Below are 21731 nucleotides of genomic sequence, written 5' to 3' on the forward strand. Positions count from 1 at the left end.
GTGTTGGTGAGCATGGCCACCACACAATGATGTGTTCTCTTTACTTCCTCTGCACAACCTCTGCTCTTCTCATATGTCATGATCATCCCTACTGCTTCTTCTTTCCACTCAACATGTATGTCTCATGTGTTTTCATCTTCCTCTTTATTTTAGCAGAACAACCTGATCAGCATCATTCAGAGTGTAAAAGCAGAAGAGCAGACGGGGCGGACGCGATAAAAAAAAACCAAAATGCTTTAATTATCATATTACAACACTGAATTGGGGTGTTAAGTCTTACCAAACATCCTATAATGTTGTATTAGAATAGAAATCCAACACTAAGGGAGGATGCAGACAGAAATTATAATAGTACAAATTATTAGCACAACCATTTTAAAAAAGCACATCAAACATGAGGTCGTTCTTCTTTCTTATTCTACTTGAAATTGACGGGGAAATTGGGAATTTAGACAGTTCCACAATTTATTATATAACACAATATAAATGAATTCAGACAGATACAGACTTGAACACTTTCACAAGTTCTCATAATACGTGTTTATTAGCTCATTACTGTTGCTAGTTTATTTTCTCAGCACACAAAATATAAGCATTCAGAAAAATAAAGTACCTAAGCAAGTCCACTATTCTAACTTTCTTGGTTTCTTGCCTCAGTCAGTAAACCATCCTTTTTAAATCAGCTTTTCCATGAACAACATTAAATGTATGTCTTGTTTTAAGCATAATTAGCTATTCGCTGTTCAAAATCATTAGAAAACATTTTGTAGAATGGTCATATCAGCTTGCTCTGTGTGGATTTTGCATGCCCTATTTTCAGTCCTGGTTATCTAGCTTAGAATAACCATGAAACCGGCTGGAATGAAAACATGATGTAAATATATTGGATCTTTATTCTCAATCAAACATATTGTTGCTATAACTACTGGGTTTTTTTTTTATTGTAAAAATGAAATAAAATAAGGTTTGTGCTGAAATAATGCAACTCTCTTTCTTTAATCCTCTCTAGGATTCACTTATTTATGGTTATTATAGTATGATTCACATTCAATGTGTAAACAAAGATTCCCTGACTCAATCCATTAAAACTCTAAGTTTGATTTGACTGTTTGTTTAAGATGAACTGGTCCAGTTCACAGTGACCTTGTGCTGTTCCCTGGGGCTCAGCATCCTGAGCTGGCTACCTGGGCAACATATCCTGTAGGTCAGCCACGACATAGGCGACCACAGCCCACAACGCCGAGCAGAGGTTCATTTCCTGAGGGTCCTGAACGGTCATGGTGTCGCCTTCAGTGTGGTGGAACCAAAAATATCGACTGTCTGCCACATGGAGGCTAGCACCTGATGGGAGATTGAGAAATATATAACTGTCAGCCGGAATTTAAAGTTAATTTATTTTACATTGGAAAGGAAATTGTGTAATCACCAAGGGTATTTTTGTGGAGGAGGAACTTGTGTGTGACTAATACTAGGAGTGGTGCGTAACTCAACAAAGCTTGACCAACTTTGACCTAATATAAGTGAAAACAACCAAAGTCCCTCAGAAATTCATGGAGAGCGAATGCAGAAGATTCTTTTGAAAAAAGATTTTCACTTCTCATTGTTGTGATATTTCCATTTAAATCTGCTTAAATCTGGTTTCAGTCTATCCATTCTGCTTTGGTTTGTTTTCAGGAAACAATACTTTTTATGTGTTGAAAGAAAAAGAGCTTTCTTATTAATACGGTACGGGAGTCTAGGATGGGATCGTTTTGTCCAGGGATTTGTTTTTTATTTCAAGTGTAACACTCCTGTCCAGCAGGTGACAGTAAAGCATATATCAATGCATCGCCGACCGCAATTTAATCAAAATAAAGCAATTGAAGTTAGTTTGTTTAAACTCGATTAGCTTATCCTCTCGTGACATTCAGCTGGCAAACATGGTTCAAAATTGCGCCTATCCTGGGTGCAGGAGCACGGAGGGATTGCACCCCATAGCCGTGGGAAGATGATTTGGGTTGGGGGTGCTGAAGACTGAGAGGTGTTCCGATAGGCTAAATAAAAGACAGGCATACGTGTGCGCAATATTTAAACACCACACGATGTATTTCATTGTAAACCAGATAGGCTACTGTGATGTGAACACTAAAACAAAAGGCTACTTATTTCAATAAAAAAATGTTTACAGCTTTAAAGACGGTATTGTAAATGAGCGACTTCCGAAAAAACATTAAACCAAACAAGCATCAACAGAAACCTGCAGTGTTCTCAGGGGCAGGGAAGAATGCACAATATGTCTATTAGTATCTGTTGAGCTGTGGTGCACTACTGTTGCACAGATAACGTTGCATTCGGAGGAAAAGCATACACGGAGAGTGAATTATCTTTAGCCGTACTTGGCGTATTTATTCGGTGTGCTCTGACACATCAGTCTCACGGTCAGAGCTACTACGGCATCAACTACTACTGAACAAGCATTTAGTTCAACCTTTTATAGGCTGTACCTTAGAATCGCACACAACTGAGAACAGTTATTATATCTCAACAATCTCAACTGACATGAAAAACAAAAAAGTCAGCGTCGAACTATTTACAGTACACTGCTTGGCGGCAGCTGAGCTGATCAAATCAAGCGCTTACCGTTGGGCCTTTCACAGTACTACTCCAAACACGGACTGACGCTCAGGCGTCATGGAAATAAAATCTCTCATGAGCGCATTCATGTCCACATCGTCCATAATGTCTTTGTGGACATTCATCAATGAAAGATGCGTCAGCCTCTTCTGTGTTATTGTGGACCTTAACCAAGTCTTTAACCTTCTCAAAGTGGAGAACGATCGTTCCGATGAGGCCACTGATATTGGCAGAGCCAGACATAACTGGATGACTTTCTCAACCTCAGAAAAGAGAGCTCTCGTCTGTGGATGGAGATTACAAAGACGTGCTGCTACATCTTTAACTGTGGTGCACCGAGACTCCTTGGTGACAGTGTTCAGCATTTTAAGCTGGAGATCAAGGCGGCAGTTGTCCAGCTCCATAGGAAGCTGAAGGCTGTCCAAGTCCACTGTTTCTCCCTGTGCTGCTGCTATAACTGCCCTCTCTCTTTTCCCCGCTAGCGTCAAAGTCTCTTGGTCGAACCTTCTTTGAAGCTCCCCTGAAACTAGATCGACAGCCTCATAGAATTCCCGTTTCCAAGAGGCTGTTGGTGCGCTGCGAGTGAGTGCTTCTGGCTCTGCAGTTTGCCTAAATCGTGCCGGGGTTCTGCTCTCTCTCGTTTCTGGCATTTTGAGATCCATTCTTGAGGAATGTTCTTCCACCTTCTGAAACATCTGCACAACATTTGGGTCGTCTCGAAGGGCCGCAATGCTGTTTTTCAGTACATTTGCGCACTCAAGTGTGCCAAGCGCACTCATTGTGGAGCTCTGCAGCTTCCGTGCCACAGCCTCACACGGTTCAAACAGTGCCTGGCAACAGAGCAGGCCGAAGAGAGTTCTGCCTTTACGGGCTTGCTTCCACAGCCCGACAATCTTTGCTCTGCTGTCACCTCTTGTGGTTTTGTCATCTTTCAACAACGTTAGTGTGGCCAGCAGAGTGTTGTAAGATGAACATATGCGCCTGATGGCTGTGGCCCGCACACACCACCTGGTTGGGCACAGGCCTAGGATGTTAACTGCAACCTCGTCGCAACTACTGAAAAGCGATTCATAAAGCTGTTTACGCTTTGACGACTCTCGTATCACACCAGCAACACCCCGCACAAAGTTTAATGTATCGGCCACTAGGCCAACTTCGCAGGCGACTTCTTGGAGAACTAAATCAAGTGCGTGGTTGTTGCAGTGAACGTACATGGACAGAGGGCACAGTTCTTTCAGACGGGCCTGGACTCCTGAGAAACAGCCGGACATATTACTAGCGCCATCAAAACAATAAGCAATAAGTCTTTCAATCGGAATGTTCAGTCTCGAAAACACATCCTTGATGCAAGAAAATAAAGTTTGTCCGGTAGAGTCAGGAGCATTATAAAAACCCAAAAACAAGCAATGCGCCTCCAGGCTGCTGTCAACAAACTGCAAACAACATGAGAACTGTTCTGTGGTGCTAATGTCAGTAGTGCCATCAGCAACTAGTCCATAAAACATGGATTCGGAAGAATTGGCGACAATGTTCCTCTGAATTGCATGCGCGAACTGTTGAATGATCTCGTTCTGTATGGTGTTTGACATCCAATTGTCTCGTCTCATAATCCACTCTCTTTCCTTCGGAAGATCATATGTTCGCTCCAGCATGTATCCAAACAGTATACCATCACGTGTAGTGTCTCCCCTGAACGGAATACCTTTGCTGCCCAAAAAACGAATACTTCTGAACAGTAGTTCCAAAACATGACGAGCAGTCGCCTGTTGTTTGCAAACCGCATCAGATAAGAGAGCGTTAATCGGTGTGCCTTCCAGTGCAGCAAGTCTCTGAATGGAGTCTGTGTGCAGTTTAGATTTTTCATGTTCGTTGAATTTTGAGGTAGCCTTACGCCAGTTTCCGAAACCACCCGACAGAAATGGGTTGTCTGCACGAACACTATCAGCATTGATCAGTCTTTTTTCTTTGGCTCTCAGGCAAGCAAAACACAAGACACGATCTATCTCTGGAACATAATGTAGCCACTTCCACCTGTTAAACCAGGATGGTGAAAATGTACGACTGTACGTTTCATTCCCACAACGTCGACCAGGAAAATTAAAGTTCAACGGTTGGAAAGGCTCAGTGGGTACACATCCACTGTCAGTGGCAGCAGCATTGTGCAGAGACGTGGCGGGCTTTGGAGGGCCGTTATTACCGTCATCATTTGTGTCAGTGATCTCTGCATCTTCTGAAACGGAGGATGAACTGCTGCTGCTAGCTGGATTTGTTTCCGTTTCTCCAATCTGGAGACACTCTGGTGGTGTAGACCTACTGGTTTTAGACACTGGTATTGGTAATCCACTGAAAAAATCTGAAATTCGTTTCTGTGCCATTTTAACGTTCAGGCTGCCATTTTAGCTTAAACAATCCCGTGGCTACTTCATATGACATCTGATATAACCAGAATGCACAGCGCTATCGAAAACGTTTTGAAGATTATTTTTGTAATAATTAAGAAACTGTATTAAACCATATTACACAACATAATTTTAAATTTTAGACATTTTATGCATTTAATAGTTTATGTATTTTATCGTTAGTTTTTTTTTTGTCAACTGGCGGGGCTGCTACGATATTCCAACTGTCGGGACCAGACCTCCAGCAGGGGGTGCTGCAGCACCCCCAGCACCCCTACTTCCCACGGCTATGTTCAGGCCCGTCGCGTTCAGGTAGGCATGGTAGGCAATTGCCTAGGGCCCCCGAGTAGGAGGAGGCCCCCCAAAGACGACAGGTTAAGATTTTTTTTTTTTTTTTTTTTTTTTTTTTCAAAATTCAAAGAAAAGTCTGATACAAATGCAACATGAATCAAACAACATGCATACCAATAAGACAGGTCATGTATTCAACAGCAATGACGATTTTAAATAGCTTCATAATAATAAGCAGTCATCTGTATATGAAGGGCTCTGCTGCGACTGCGAGGGCAGCAACAGCGCCTCCCTAGAGCATGCGATGTCCGAAAAGCGCAACGACACATTGTAGTCGAAATACCCCAGCTCGAGGGGGCCCCCCTTTCCCATGCATTAGCGCGACAGCGTCAAGTGCAAGTGAAAAGTGAAAAATTAAAATGAAGCGAAATTATCTCTCCGGCAATCAAAAAAAGAAGAAGAAAAGGGAAGAGGAGCAGAAAAGAAAACAAGACACCGGTAAGTAGAATATACACAATCAACATGAAAATTGTGCCAGGCAGGGTATACCATATTTTGCTAGAGTAGCGAGGTTGTAACGACGACTAGCTAGGAACCAGTGGTTTGGCATGCTAGCATGCTAACCAAACTTAAACTGCTACCTTTGACTTCACTATAAGTTCATAACGTTATCAGCTGGCCAAATTGATCAACGATTAATTCCTCTTAATATCCTAAATAAACTTCACATATGTTTTCAGTCGTTAGAGCCTTGAGACAACCAGTGAAATAGTTATTCCTGTAGTAGCTAGCTATTTAATAGGAGATTAACATGGGAGTTTACAATAATTTTGCTAGAATACCATTGGGTTGATTTACTTACTTTATTTACATTTTAACGGTTAACATCCCGGCGCAGATCAGCCACATGAAGAAAACAGCCACTTTAGTGTCAATTAATCCTTTTCTAAACCTATTCTGCTGTTTGTTGTTGTTGGTCTCCATGATAGCTGTAAATACCACTGGACCACCGTTAAAAACTGTACCGATAGCTTTGAGCTTTTTCTATGGGACACAGACAGTACACAGACACACACAGACACACCACGGGTGCGGGGATGGCGCTGTTGCCACTCACAGAATTGATTTCAGGAAAACAGCTCGTCTTAGTGACTGTATTTCTGTTTTCAAACCAGTGAAAACGGGATTATTGTAAGATTTTATTATTATTATTTTTTTTACTTTTTTTTGGTGAAGCAGTGCTTCACCTGTAGTCGTATAGAAACCGCCACTAAACCGCCTAGTAGGAACTGTGTGTAATGCTTTTAATATCTATTTCACCACAATTATCAGACTGTAAAATGATAGGATTTCAAAAGCATTTGAAAAATAACCAAGCTAATCATACAGTACTTATTCTTTCTCCAAGGGGCATTGCTGAAATTTCTTCATCCCGCTCTACAAAGTGTTGTCTCTGGTGCTACTGAAGGTAACGTTCTTTTCTACCTATTATTAGTGCCTTCTATCAACACACTTGATGTTATCAAAATGACTTTACATTTTTCTAATTCAAGTCATAGTTGTGTGTATTCATTCCACTTGCCCACAGAGTCTTCTGGACATTTCAAATATGTGGGACATTCACTAATGTTAATGAATAACTGAGTTGTTGAGATCAATGCATGCAAAATGTGCAATATAAATAAAAAGAATATTATTTATGTATTTATTTATTTTTGCACCAGGGCCATCAACATCGTCTTCGTCACATGTTTATGAGGAGGAACAAGTGGAAGACAACATTGCGGCGTCCACACCACTTCCCAGCAGTGGTTCAACAGAAGGTGCATTAAGCCGCACAATTTCAACTTATCACCTATCATAGTGACCCAAAGTTATAGCAGCATGTGCTGTGAAAGTGTATTAAAATGACCATTTGCTATAAAGCGTTACACAAGTAGATCACCATACCTTAAGCATTTAGTTGTCGTACTTCACACATGAAACTGTGCCATGAATTAATTTGTAATTACATATTTTTCAGCAGTGCCATCAACTCCATCACGACTTGAGGAGGAGCAAGTGGAAGCATCCACACCACTTCCCAGCAGTGGTTCAACAGAAGGTGCATTAAGCCGCACAATTTCAACTTATCACCTAACACCCATGTGCTATGAAAGTGTATTAAAATGACCCTTTCTTTTTAAAGCATTATACAAGTAGATCACCATTCCCTAGTTGCTGTACTTACCACATGGCAATTGTGCTATAAATTAATTTGCAACTATATGTTTTCAACAGTGCCATCAACTCCATCTCCACTTCATGAGGAGGACAAAGAGGAAGATGACATTGACATGGCAGAGACCACCCCACCATCCAGAACTGGGGTACCTGTAGGTATTGCAAGCACCACATTAAGTGATGACCCAGGATGTTGGCCCAGTGTCCTAACAAGCAGTATGCGCTGTGAAATAGTCAAAAAAGGACCTGTGCAAATCATGGACATTGAATTCCCGCAAAACTTAGACAATCCTCCTCGAAGATTCACCAAGGACAGTTACAAAAGAACCATGAAAAATGGTGAGAATATACATCGATCGTGGCTGGTGTATTCCATCCACACAGATGGAGTGTTCTGTTTCCCTTGTACTGTTTTCGGGAAGCGTGAGCGTGACAATGCCTTAACGACCTGTGGCTACGGTGGATGGAAGAACCTTTCCTATCGCCTAAAAAAACACGAGTGCACAAAGGTGCACTGTGACAATGTGAAAAAGTGGCACGACCTTCAGAGGAGACTGCAAACCAGTACACTGATTGATCAAAGACAGATGGAGTTGATGCAACTTGAAGTTGAACACTGGAAAGGCGTGATTCGGAGAGTGATTGCCATAGTTTCCCATCTGGCAGAACGCAACCAGGCTTTGAGAGGAACTACCAGTACCGTGTATGATCGCCACAATGGGAATTTTCTGGCTCAAGTGGAACTCCTAGCACAGTTTGATCCGGTAATGAATGAACACATCAGACGAATACAATGCAAAGAGACAAAGGTGCATTACCTGAGTGGAGTCATTCAGAACGAAATCATTCAGCTGGTCGGAGACAAAATCCTACAGGAGATTGCAAGAAGAGTGCACAAAGCAAAATACTTCTCCGTGATCATGGATTGCACTCCTGACATCAGCCACAAGGAACAACTTTCTGTTGTTCTCAGGATTGTCAACTGTGAAACACCTGTTTCTATTGCTGAGCATTTTTTGGGATTTGTACATGTTGAAGACACAACTGGTAAAGGGCTCAGTGAAATCCTGCTTGACCAGTTGGAGAAGCACAACCTCAGCATTTCAGATTGCCGTGGGCAGTCATACGACAATGGCAGCAATATGATGGGCCACAAACAGGGTGTGCAGGCAAGAATTTTAGAGCTGAACAACAAGGCGCTATGCATCCCATGCAGCAGTCACACACTAAATCTGGTTGTGTCAGATGCTGCCAAGTCTTCAGTGTTGTCCATGTCTTTTTTTGGTATGCTGCAACGACTGTACAACCTTTTCAGTTCCTCTGTGCACCGCTGGGCAATTTTGAAGCAGCATGTGAAGCAGCTCACCCTTAAGCCACTTTCAGGGACGAGATGGGAGGCCCGAATTGACAGTGTGAAGGTAGTGCGGTACCATCTACCTGAAATACTAGACGGACTGTCAGCACTGGAGACATATGCTACAGAGAAGGGGGACTCAGAGACCATGTCCTCAGCAAAAAGCTTACATGGTGAGCTTAAAACATGGTCCTTTCTTCTGTGCACAATAACCTGGTACAACGTTTTGTATCAGGTTAACCATATGAGCAAGCTCCTCCAGAGCCCGGATGTTTCAATGCAAACACTGAAAAAAGAAACCGAGGGAGTGACAGAGTACCTAGAAGATTTCAGGGAAAATGGACTCGCATCAAGCCAAACGGATGCAATGGAGATTGCAGAAGATCTGGAAATTGAGAGGAAATTGCCTGAGAAAAGGCAACGTAAAAAGAAAAGGCAGTTCCTTTACGAGAGTACAGATGAAACCCAATCGACCCCAGAAGAGGCCTTCAGAAGGGACTTCTTCCTGCCTTTGGTTGACACTGCCATCACCAGCCTAAAAGACAGATTTTCCAGACTGGAGGGGGTGTATGCCCTGTACGACTTCCTGTTCAGCATTGATATCATGAGGGCCACAATCAAGACTGGGAAATTGCATGAGAGATGCAGGAAAGTGGAACAAACCCTCCATGATATTGATGCAGACGACTTGGCATTGGAGATCAACTCTGCTGTCCACACCTTTCCAGATGAAGTATCCAGGTGCCCATTTAAAATGCTGGACTACATATACAGTGAGAAGCTGTTGGACCTGTACAGCAATTTAAGCATTGCACTGCGCCTACTTCTGACCCTTCCTGTCTCGGTTGCCTCCGGAGAGAGGAGCTTTTCATCTCTGAAGCGCATAAAGAATTACATGAGGTCAACTATGAGCCAAGAGAGGCTCTCTGGACTGGCACTCATGTCAATTGAGAGTGACGTCCGCAGGTCTTTGGACTTGGAGGGGATTGTGTCTGCATTTGCTGAGGCCAAGGGCCGCAAGCAGCAGTTTCAGTAGGAAATAAAAAAAATAATAAAGGCTACTTTTCAGTGTATGTTTGACCTCTTTTGTGATTAAAACGCACAGAATTGCGGAAATTTTTTTTTTAAAGGCCCCCAACAACTTCTTTGCCTAGGGCCCCCAAAATCCTAGAAACGGGCCTGGCTATGTTGCACCCCCTCCCTTCAGACAGGCAGCTGGCTCACCGCTGGCTGCATGCTCTGGGTCGGCTCGACATTCCTTCCTGCTCTCTGTTTACGTGTGCAATCTCCACTTTACGCGTGAGTGCTTCTCCGATTATGCAGAGGTGGAAATGGGATTTAAGAAGCAGCTTCTCCTAAAGCCTGATTCTGTCCCTACCTCTGCATAAGTGATGCCACAGGTGAAGCTTCCAAACCAGAAAATGCAAAATAAGCATATAAGTCCTATTTTTCACAACACACTCTGGCTTCTGACCTTGCCTGATATTAGAGTTTAGCTGCGGACAGATCTCTTATTTTTTTAAACCAACCTACTACATATTCCATATTAGTGAAAAATTAGGCGACACAACTATGGTCATATGTATTTGTATCACACTTTTTTTGTTATTACTGATTGCCATGTATTTATTTTACAAAAGTATTTTAAAGTAGATCATTTGAGTTTTTTTCAAAAGCTTCCATCTCAAGTGACCAAATGACTCCAAATCCATACCAAATACTATTTCTTCACTGGGCAGGTAGGACACATCTCTTTTTTATTGGATTGTAGTGCCTTTTAGTGCCTGATGTTAAGGTTTGTGCTCCGATATCAACTGAGTGTCCACTGAATGCTGACCTTTTCTGAAAAGAGTATGAAGACCAAAGGGAATGTCTGGAATAGCCAACCTAAAACTTGCATTCAAAACTTCAATAAACCAGAAAAGAGATATTTGTGATGGATGTATAAAGTGTCACTGTTTCCCTACATTTAGGGTACCGGGGGCAGTTTGTCAAATGTCGCCTGCTGTACGACACGTAGCCTCCCAGACTGACCATTCAGAAATAATATCAGACACACACAGCTATCCATAAAAACAGAACCTCTATAGAGAAGACCAGTCGGCACACAGTTATCCATGAGAACTCTGCAGAATCACTATCGAAGCACAGGTTTGTAGTCCTACACATCATCAAGTAGCCTAAGTGTTCTTCTTAAATTTTCTACTGAAATAATTACTTATTTCTTTGTCTTTACTTTGTAGCTACCCAGGTGAGAGTGCCCAGCAAAGATTGTGGCGTCTGCACCCTCACCTTCCCCTTGGACAGTCCACTATTGCTCCTACAACCAATAGTCAAAAGACCATCAAAGAAACCTCGACTCAGCCTAACAGACGAGGACGAAGGCCCCTCAGAAGAATGAACCAGGGAATTCAACATGACTGTGGACTATTTGAGCAAGGCAGTGATGACTTCAGCCGCTCCTTTTGAACTGTTTAATAATACTGAATGCTTTTAGGCAACTAGTTTTCCCATTCGGTTACTGCTTTAAAAATGGGGATGTGTTTGTCTGTGGTTTCAGGTTTCAAGGTTTCAAGGTTTTATTGGTCATATGCACAGCAGATACAACGTATATGTTGGCAATGAAAATCTTATGTCGCGTGCTCCTCCAACAACTCAACATACATGGTGCAAATAAGATAAATAAAATAGTGCAAAAAGAGAGAAGAATATTTACTATAACAACAATAAAGATTTGAGGATGTGAAATATATACATATTTGGAATACATTGAAAGTATTTAAACACTTTACACTGTTGAATGAGGAGGCATGGACAGATGCATATATTATGTATAACAGATGTATATGGCAGATATGTATAATATATAGATATGTGTACTATAAACAGATATGTATGGCAGATGTGTATAATATATATATATATATATGTATGTGTGTACTATAACAGATGTGAGTAGACATTCACACAGCTCAGGAGTTCAGCAGTCTTATAGCCTGTGGTATAAAACTGTCTCTGAGTCTGGTAGTCTTGGTCCGGATGCTGCGGTACCGTCTGCCAGACGGCAGCAGACAGAACAGACTGTTGCTGGGGTGATTGGGGTCCTTTAATATCCTACCGGCCTTCTTCCTACACCGCTGGGTGTAGAGGTCCTCCATGGATGGCAGCTCCGTCCTGGTGATGTGCTGAGCAGTTTTCACCACCCTCTGTAGAGTCTTACGGTTGAGGGCGGTGCAACTGCCATACCAGGCGGTGATGCAGCCAGTCAGGATACTCTCGATGGTGCACCTGTAGAAGTTGCAGAGTATCCTGGAGTCCATGTTGAACTTCCGCAGCCTGCGGAGGAAGAAGAGCCGCTGTCGAGCCGTCTTGGATATGACCCTGGTGTGATGTGTCCATGTCAGGTCCTCACTGATGTTTACCCCGAGGAACCTGAAGCTGCTGACTCTCTCCACAGGAGTCCCGTCGATGGTGATGGGTGTGTGTGCCTCTCTCTGCCTCTTCCTGTAGTCCACAATCAGCTCCTTTGTTTTGCTGACGTTGAGATGGAGGTTGTTGTCCTGGCACCAAGATGTCAGGGCTCTGACCTCCTCTCTGTACGCCGTCTCGTCGCCGTCTGTGATCAGGCCGATGACGGTCGTGTCGTCAGCAAACTTGATGATGGTGTTGGAGCTGTGTGTGGCCACGCAGTCGTGCGTGAACAGGGAGTAGAGGAGAGGGCTGAGCACACAACCCTGAGGGGCTCCGGTGTTGAGGGTCAAGGTGGAGGATGTGATGTTCCCCATCCGCACTGCCTGGGATCTGCCCGTTAGGAAGCTCATGATCCAGTCACAGAGGGCGCTGTTGAGCCCAAGGTCCCTGAGCTTAATGATGAGCTTGGAGGGCACAATGGTGTTGAATGCTGAACTGTAGTCAATGAACAGCATTCTCACATAAGTGTTCCTCTGGTCCAGGTGGGAGAGGGCAGTGTGGAGGGTGAGGGAGATGGCATCATCCGTGGACCTGTTTGCTCTGTAGGCAAACTGCAGGGGGTCCAGTGAGTCAGGGAGGGAGGAGGTGATAAAAGTTTTGACTAACCGCTCAAAGCACTTCATGATGATGGAGGTGAGTGCAACTGGGCGGTAGTCATTGAGGCAGATGGGTTTTGTCTTTTTGGGGACAGGGACAATGATGGACTCTTTAAAACATGTGGGGACTACAGACTGGAGCAGTGACCTATTGAAAATGTCTGTGAACACATCTGCCAGCTGAACTGCACACACCTTGAGAGCACGGCCAGGGATGCCATCAGGTCCAGGAGCCCTGTGTGCGTTGATCCTTTTCAGAGATCTACACATGGGGTCTGCATGGCTAAATATGTAATGGTTTAATAATTAACATTTTGTTCCTCTTCTAAGAAATACCAAAATGTTTTTTGAGACCGGTGCAATGTCACTTCTCAAAACTAAACTGAAGTGGAGAAGAAGATTGTATAATGTAATCTACCAAACCCACAAAGTTAGAAGCAAACTCATTACTATTTTCACTTTAAAAGAATCCATTAGGACTGAGGCAAACTGAAATGGCTTGGTACTGTTTTTAACAATCATTGCTATCAAGGGATGGTGAATTTTAAATTAACAAGTGTATGAGGGGAAAATTACAGTGAAATCTTTTATATTTGATGTAAAAGATAACTTAGCTTTGTTACAGCTTGAAGTTCATTTACAGAATTTCATGTTGAAAATGTTAAGGAACATTCACTTAAAGTCAAAAGAACAGCCACACATTTCTAAATGTAGCTTTGTTCGAATCTACTGGTTATGTGTGCCAAAATGACTTTCGAGCAGGCCAGCAGGAAAACTGTGATTGAATCTTTAACCTGTGTAACGTGGTGGCCGGATCCTATCCCACAGGTTTCTTTATTCAATTTGCTGTTTTCAGAGATGATTACCTTTTTCCTTTTTATAGGAATATATAAAAACACATACAGTACATGTTCAGTAGATGTGTTGTTATAAAACAAAGTTCTGTTTATTTGTAATGTGCTGTGTTTGTTGTTCAATTAATAATGTATTGTCTTTCTTTAGTAATAGTTTTAGTGTTAATATTGTTAGCACACACTCCAAGGAGGGAATCTACAAAGCCCTGTTGTTGATAATGTAAAGATGACCTTGCTTGTAGGCAAGATAATCCCCCAAACATACAATTGATAAAACCTTAAAATGCCATGACATGTCAGTTTCCATTCAGATTCAACAGAACAAATTTCACTAAGTGAAGCTGAATGAAAGAAACACAAAATACCAGTCAATAAAGGACAATAAAAAATAAATGCATCTGTAACATTTGACAATAGCATGTTACTGGCAGAACTCAGGTCAGGAACTGTAAGACAAAACCCAATCTTTAACTGTTAGCATCAAGAACATTTTTATTATATTAGAAAGTGTCATGGAACAAAGAGGCCGTGCAACCGATTATTATAATGATTATGCAATGGGTTAAACAGGAACACTAAAATAGTGCTATTGTAATTACATTAGCAAATACATAATATTTAGTTGCTCAATTGGGCTCATCTAATAATCATTTTGTTTTCACTCGCTCTGCAAACATCACTATGAAGATGTTTACCAACTCAACTACTGTAAGAGTGTCCTCGACGACTCGCCTGAAAATGTCACAAATGCATTTCTCCCTGAACCTAAACTAGTTCTCCTTGTCTCTGATTTAAAGCTGTTATGTACTAAAAAGTTCAAATAAAATGTGTTTACGGTAACCTGTTTTTAAGTTACACCACAATCTTTCTGTTTACGTTGCAATTTCACTTCTATATAAGCTAGTCCGATTCAAATATCTGAAAGCCACACAAAGTACATGATTGGTGAGGGTTCAATTTCTCATCATCTGTTCAATACATCCAAAATCAATATAGATTGTTTGTCATGGCTTTTTACAGAATCTCCCCCTTACTGCGAAAATAAAACTAAGTTTCGATTGAGTATCTGCTGTACCCACTTCCTTATTCTGTACTACTGTGTTTCAAGTTCATCAATGAGGATGTGATACCATGTGAACAGCACTTTCATGAAAAAAGAGTAGGTATTAAAACAAAATCACAGAAATAAGGATTAGGTACTTCCTAATTCGAGGGGTTTCTGCATTTTCGATCATATCATGAGCATTTGCTGATAGTGGCAGACTGACAGAATAGGACATATTGATTTAACTGACCTGGTACTCCTGCCTTTAACCACGGGGAGATGTCTGTCCCTTCTCCGTTTGCCTCGAGTTTGGTCGTATTAATGGGAGCCAACAGTTTAACCACTTCTGCCATCACCTGTGGATACAAATACAGCTTAGTAAACAAGGCTCAACATTATTTTAAGTATTGAATTTAAGAGATTTAGTCATTTTTACATTACATGGCCTTTGTTATTCAGACACCATACTTCAAACTCATTGTAAACATTAAGAGTCCATCTAACTGCAATAAAGGATGAATCCTTCTGTGGTTACATGGATTGTCTGCAATCTCATGCTCAACAGACATTATACTAAGGTTAGTGTAAATGCAATCTGCGGGCGGGATTAAAATGTTCAATCTAGGAAGCAAAAGCCCAACATAAAACATCACATTCACTGGACGGATCACTAATTCACCCGACCATTCAGAATTTAAAATACAGACTTTTAAACCTGGATAAATTCTGACACTAGTTTGACTTGTTTCCAATCCTAACCTTTTGTGCTGCAACACTGCCAGTAAACTGCAGAGCCACCGGGGTAAATGTCCCCAAGTCAGACTCCATGACCAGGTCAAAGTTCGACATGTTCACCTGTGCGGAGAGAAGAAGTACAGAGGGGAAGGGGACTGAGCATGATGAAAGCATTAACACACAAAAAACAAAAACATATGTGTGTTTATAAAGATACGAAATAATGAAATACTCAGTCGATGGAAACCCTGACCCACTGAATGATCTTAACGTCCTGCTTCTCACAAGTAGTAATGATAAGCTTAAGTGTTTTACAGTGAGTTCTCTGTTCCATACTGCAGTAGTAGTATACAGTACCTTGTGTAGATCAAAGTACTGCTGCGCTCCGACTCCACCCTGCTCCTCAGCGGTCCACAGCACTGTTCGCAGGGTTCTCCTTGGACGCAGACCTGGAAACAGAGTAAGATTCAAATCAACCCAATCAGCTAGAAATATTTTAAGAGAAGGAGAGAGACTGCAACTCCAATTAACAATCACACAGCTGCCATGTTTTGTGATGAGTTACCTTTTTAACCTTTATATCTAGTGTATATATTCCTGATTACAAAAAGTTTCATCACTGGATCTGATTCTCTTTGTTGGATGATCCTTTCCCCACTAATTTTCAGTTGCATTCTTTTGTCCATAAGAATACTGTACTGTATATCCGAGCGTGTTCCCTAATTATGTGTGTCTTTGTTCCTCTACAGTTGGAGGAAATTACAGTTTACAGTCGGAGGAATTGTTTTGTTAGTTGTCGCTAAATGGAATGGGATACTATGCTTCCTTTTTATAGTATGCGCTTACTCGCCATTGACGTTTATTGAAGTACCCATGTGGAAAATGTAGTTTTGCTCCATTTGATTATGGAGCTTTAGTATATTTTGCTTCAGTAAATTATCCTTCCAACTGATAAAGTCATTGTCATTTGTTCAAAAAGAAGGCTGGTGATCTTTGTAGAGCAAACAGGTTGTAATAATAAAGTCAATCATTTGCATGATTGTGTTTGCTTTTGAGCTTGAGTACACTTGCTGCCTTCTGTATCATTTGTACAGTAACACAAATTGTTCTTTTTGAAGTTCATCTGGATGGTATATGTGTCTGTTTCTATATTACCTAAGTCCTTGATGAGTGACAGGGCCTCCCAGGAAATCATGGCTCCACCTCCATCATCCATGGCACCTTGACCCACATCCCAACTGTCCAAATGGCCGCTCAGTAAGACAACCTAACGGAATTTATAAATATAGGGATTAATAAAATAACAACATAACATTTCACATACATGTGTGGTGGGAGACTACTGCTTGTGCTTGTAACTGCAAACTGAACTTTTGTCTAAATTGAAGTGCGAGAGAATAGCTTTAGATACCGCTCTCTGAGCTGGTGATGCTTTTTAACAAAAAGGGCAGATGAACATAGTCACAAAGACAACAAAACAAGTCAAAGACCACAGTTCAGAGAGATATCCCCATTTCCAGGAATGTAAAGGGGTGGGATTCCCGTCAGTGGGATGATCCTGACCTGATGTCCCAGGTTACAAAACTAAACGAGCCCACTCTGGACAATGACCCAGATGCCACACATTCCATTACATTGGGAGGAAGTGTTTCTCTTATACAACGATTATCTTTTTTTAGCCAAGCTGCTGGCGTGGCTTTGAGACCGGCACCACTAAGGTCCGGACAGAAATATCTCCAATAATTATTAGAGGGTTTTCTTATACAGTACATTATGTACATTTGACTATTCTATTAGAACAACCACTAGCTCAAAGCGGTTGCTAATCCAGTGATTTATCACAAAATCTACAGAATTTACACATTACACACTTGATGTATGCTCATTGCAAATCCCAATCGATGTCAAGCAACACAAATTCGTTTTTAGCTGTAACTACAAGCAGAAAGCCTATACCAGGAGATAAAAGATTTAGAATGTAAAAAAGACGAAAGATGTAGAAATTGAGTGGGTGGAAAAAGTCCTAGCAACTCATCACTCTCAGATGACCTACTGGCTATGGAAAGGCTAAACTGTGGAAATGACTCACTAAACCTTAAGTGTTAATCTTTCTGTTAACATAAGCACACACAGACACAGCACACACACACTCACATCAACCACAGCCGATGCTACCGCCAGCTGAATCCCAAAGTCACAGAGCCAAAAATGATGTCACCCATGACATGTTTTTTATATCCCTTTCTATAATGCGGGACCGAACGTTGGTTCCCTGACCGATTTTTCAGTAAGCAAACAAAACGAGAGAGAGTGATGTTTTACAGTATATCATGCAGACTCAAATAGTGTTCTGTGTAAGTAAACAAAGTTGGATTCTTGTGTTCAGCCATATTTGACTAAAATGCGAGGATGTCGTTTTTTACCAGCTTGGTGTGCCTGGGTGCTTCACCACATACTGTATGTGCTAATGGCCTGTGTGTCATTGTGTGACACTGCACTGCAAACTGGTCCACGCAATGATCTAATACTGATCTGTACAGTGATTCGTTTTGGACTCAGAGCAGGGATATTTTTTCACTTCCCGTGATTTAAGAGAAATGGTAACTATAAGTTGCATGTAAGTGTCTCTCTGCATGTGTTGGCCCTGTGAAAGACTGACCACCTGTCTATGGTGCACAACACTTCTGCACAATCAATGCTGTCATCTCATTATTGTATTCATTCTGCATTTTAATTCCTCAGCATAGCAACCTCCCCATTTACTAAAATGTTTCATACACAGCATAGTAGTTTTAATTTACAGAGTCTCAAAATGAAAACAAATACTAAGTATGACTAAATGTTCTAAGTAATGAAGAACAGGATTATCTAATCACAACTCTGTTTTGTACCATAGGGGATTTGGTAGAGTCATTTCAGCAAGTCTGTCATTTTAGTTGAGCTGTTTGGATTGCAATAGAAAAATGCTGTGGGAAAATCCAGAAATGCCATTCATGTTGAAATATATATAACTATGTAAAGTTCGTCAGAGCAACAGCAAAGAAAAATGGAAGCCAAGGCAGGGATATTTCTTGTGATTATTTAAATAAGGCAAGTCAAAAAAAAGAAAAGAAAAAAGAAACCTGCCTGTTCCAATGTTGATTTTATTATCAAAACATGTTTCATACTGACTGACTTACTGAAAATGACAAATCTCCGGATTGTTTAACTGAGCTGAACATCTTCAATTTTTTGGAAAAATTAGATCACATACACTGTCAAAATAAAGGCAGACTTTGGGAATAACTGGAGTTGATATAGGAAAACTACACTGTACTCTCCTCATCCCACTAACCCATGGAGAAGAGAAAGAAAAATACTATTTAAGAGAGAAAGACGAACATAATAATACTGTTTTCAAGACATTTGTTTACCATACAGTTCATGTAAAAGGCCGAGCCAAATACATTTTCCCAAACACTAAAAGACCGGACAAGAGAGAACATTGCATTAAGGGATAAATAAGTCAGGCACGCAGTGAAAGGAGTTTAGGTCTACCTGCTCAGGGTGTTCCCAGCCTGGTATCTCAGCCACTGTGTTGAAGGAGTCAGCATCCGGGAGAGTCTTGGCTCCCATTGTGAGTCTGATCACGATCCTCTGCCCTCTCTGTGCCATACGCCACATCAGCTCAGCATCCTCCACGGTGATACAGGCTGAAGGGATGCGCTTTACTCCATCTTGATAGTCCTGCAAACCTGTGTGAGGACTAGAGAGGGAGAGATAAAGAAGGCATGGATCTTCTGATTAACCCCTCATTACACCAGATACATTTTCATGCATTTCCTCATGAAAGGTGGTAATGATGAAACTTTATTGTCAGATCAACTCTGAAATATTTCTTGCATCACAAAAGGGACATTTTCCTTATAAACAAAGACAAAACATTTGAGACAAGAAACAAGGATATTTAGATGGATTGATACCTGTTAATAGAGAATGGCGTAATAGACCGAATGAGCGTGGCCACAGCGCCCACTTTGGCTGCCTCAGAGGCGCCATAAGCACGGTAAGCCACTGTCACCCCATAGCTGACAAATGGTTGGTTAAAGACCACAATCTTCCCAATTGCTTCGCTAGCTCTTCGCTTTAGTTCGTCAAAAGACTGAACTACCAACACCTCTGCCTCGACACCTGGAGAGATAAGAGAGAGACATAGAGGAGAATAAATGGAGGTGAATGAAAGGTGTTAAAATGATTGATAGAGTATGATCTTTACCCTCAGGTGGTGTCCCCACACTGCTGCCAAGTCCCAGTATAGCCAGACTTTTGGATCTGGGTGCAATCATTTCTGCACTCTCCTTCCCTCTCACCCAATGTGGGATTTTGACTGGCTCTGAAGAAGAAAAAGGTAAGTGACAAAAACTGTTACTCTCACATAAAGCAGAGGGCATTACCTTGTTGAAAGAGCTTGCATACTCACCTAAATGTACGTCCAACCCATCCTGTGTCATAGCATTGTACATGTATTTAATCGCCATCTCCAGGTTCTGTGAGCCACTGACACGGTTCCCAATGGTGTCGGTGAAGTCGGCCAGCCGTCTGTAAGAGCGGTTCTGAGCAGCTCCAAAAACAGCCAGGTCAATGATCTTTTTGGCCACATCAGTGTAGCCTGCTACCTCTGCAGCTATGTCTGAGACTGGAATCAGCCAGAAACACACAAGAAAGAAGTCCGTATTTAATCCTCTTTTTTGTCAAGCATTTGTTTTAACTTTTGAAAAAGTCTTTCAGTCAAAAATTCAGAAGGCAAAATTGAATCTTTGAATATTGAAACGAGTGTGTCTTTGTCACTTGAGTAGATATATAAAGTTTAGGGGTGATGACAGAGTCTGCAATTCATATCACTCTACAATAAATAGACTTTGTGCGTAGGCAATGTTGCATATCCAAACATTTACAAGAAATATTCACAGGTGAGGAATTTATTCTTATTGAGCTGCCTGGGGCGGGACGATGCATGTCATTATTTCATCAATGAGTTTGGTGACATCACTGATTCCTAGCAAAGCTTCACTACACTTAAACCTGTTTATATGTCCAACTAGCCAGAGTCATTGAAAAAATGTGTGGTTCTGCATGATCTTTAAGAAAAATTAACCTGTTTGACCAAATAAATAAACAAATCAGCTCAACATTGATTTCAATAAATAAAAATACCTCTATGAGTACAGCATGGCTGAAGGTAAGATGATTTGGGTTACCTTTCCTTGCAGTATGATTGGCCATTGACCTCATGGACCCAGCAGGGTGAGGGTGACAGTCACACACAGATGGAAGCATGAAGAGAAACATGAAGAGAGAGACGAGGAAAGGCGGTCCACCTTCATGAGCCATCTGCAGATAGAACAACGTACATATGATGACTAGCTGCTTAATTAACCACTGACAGGAAAATGACCTGTAACTAGCAACTTGTTATTAATCTAACTAAGTCAGGCTAACACTGACAACAAGAGACACTACAGTATCCCTGATATGGTAGTTTATTTGCTAAATCATAAAAGTTATACTTCACAAAGTAGTTTAAAAACGTGATCAGTATGCAAATGGTTAGGAAAAGCAACACAGACAGTTGGTTTCAAATCATGAGCTTTAATACTGTAACACAGAACAATTGGTTTCGGTTTGGATACTGAGAGCAGGGTAAATAATGTTAAAATGGTACAGCTTTACTTTCAGTTAGGGCTTGACAACGTAGTAGCGCAAGCCATCTATTGACATTCACCATAAAGATAGCTCAACGTTATACCGTAATAACACAGTCATATCACACGGGTTTATCTATTATAAATACATGTTAACGTTAAGATTGAGAGAAACGTCACGGCAGATTAGTCCTAAAAAGTAACAATAGCTAATTTAAAAATAGAACTTGAAACCTCCACAAAATATCACAAAGACGAACCCTTTAGGCCAAGTAAGTTTCGTTGTTAAAGTTGTTATTATACAATTGTGTTCGAAAGCCGGAAAAATATAAACATTATTTCCGTGCACGTGATTTCAGCAACACTGACAAAGCTACACTTCCGGTCCCGCTGTTTTCGAAATAAAAGCACGAGCTTTACATATTAAAGGAGCTTGAATTTAAACCCACATTTTTTTCACATAGAATAA

At 41.3% G+C, this 21731-nt stretch overlaps 2 protein-coding genes across 2 annotated transcripts; one reads left to right on the forward strand and one right to left on the reverse strand.

Moving 5' to 3' along the window:
- Positions 1 to 218: 218 nt before the first annotated feature.
- Positions 219 to 21647, reverse strand: LOC134862430 (carboxypeptidase Q-like). The gene is made up of 11 exons (XM_063880367.1): positions 21523 to 21647; positions 20819 to 20951; positions 20041 to 20256; positions 19837 to 19953; positions 19544 to 19751; positions 19119 to 19326; positions 16737 to 16848; positions 15939 to 16030; positions 15606 to 15701; positions 15097 to 15202; positions 219 to 1341 (listed from the first exon to the last, which is right to left on the reverse strand). Exons 2-11 carry the CDS (start codon positions 20949 to 20951, stop codon positions 1181 to 1183), a joined length of 1449 nt encoding a protein of 482 aa, XP_063736437.1. The 5' UTR covers positions 21523 to 21647; the 3' UTR covers positions 219 to 1180.
- Positions 7331 to 10052, forward strand: LOC134862429 (zinc finger MYM-type protein 1-like). The gene is made up of 2 exons (XM_063880365.1): positions 7331 to 7407; positions 7584 to 10052. Exon 2 carries the CDS (start codon positions 7640 to 7642, stop codon positions 9914 to 9916), a length of 2277 nt encoding a protein of 758 aa, XP_063736435.1. The 5' UTR covers positions 7331 to 7407; positions 7584 to 7639; the 3' UTR covers positions 9917 to 10052.
- Positions 21648 to 21731: the final 84 nt, after the last annotated feature.

Source organism: Eleginops maclovinus, chromosome 3, assembly GCF_036324505.1.
Source record: "Eleginops maclovinus isolate JMC-PN-2008 ecotype Puerto Natales chromosome 3, JC_Emac_rtc_rv5, whole genome shotgun sequence".
NCBI lineage: Eukaryota > Metazoa > Chordata > Actinopteri > Perciformes > Eleginopidae > Eleginops > Eleginops maclovinus.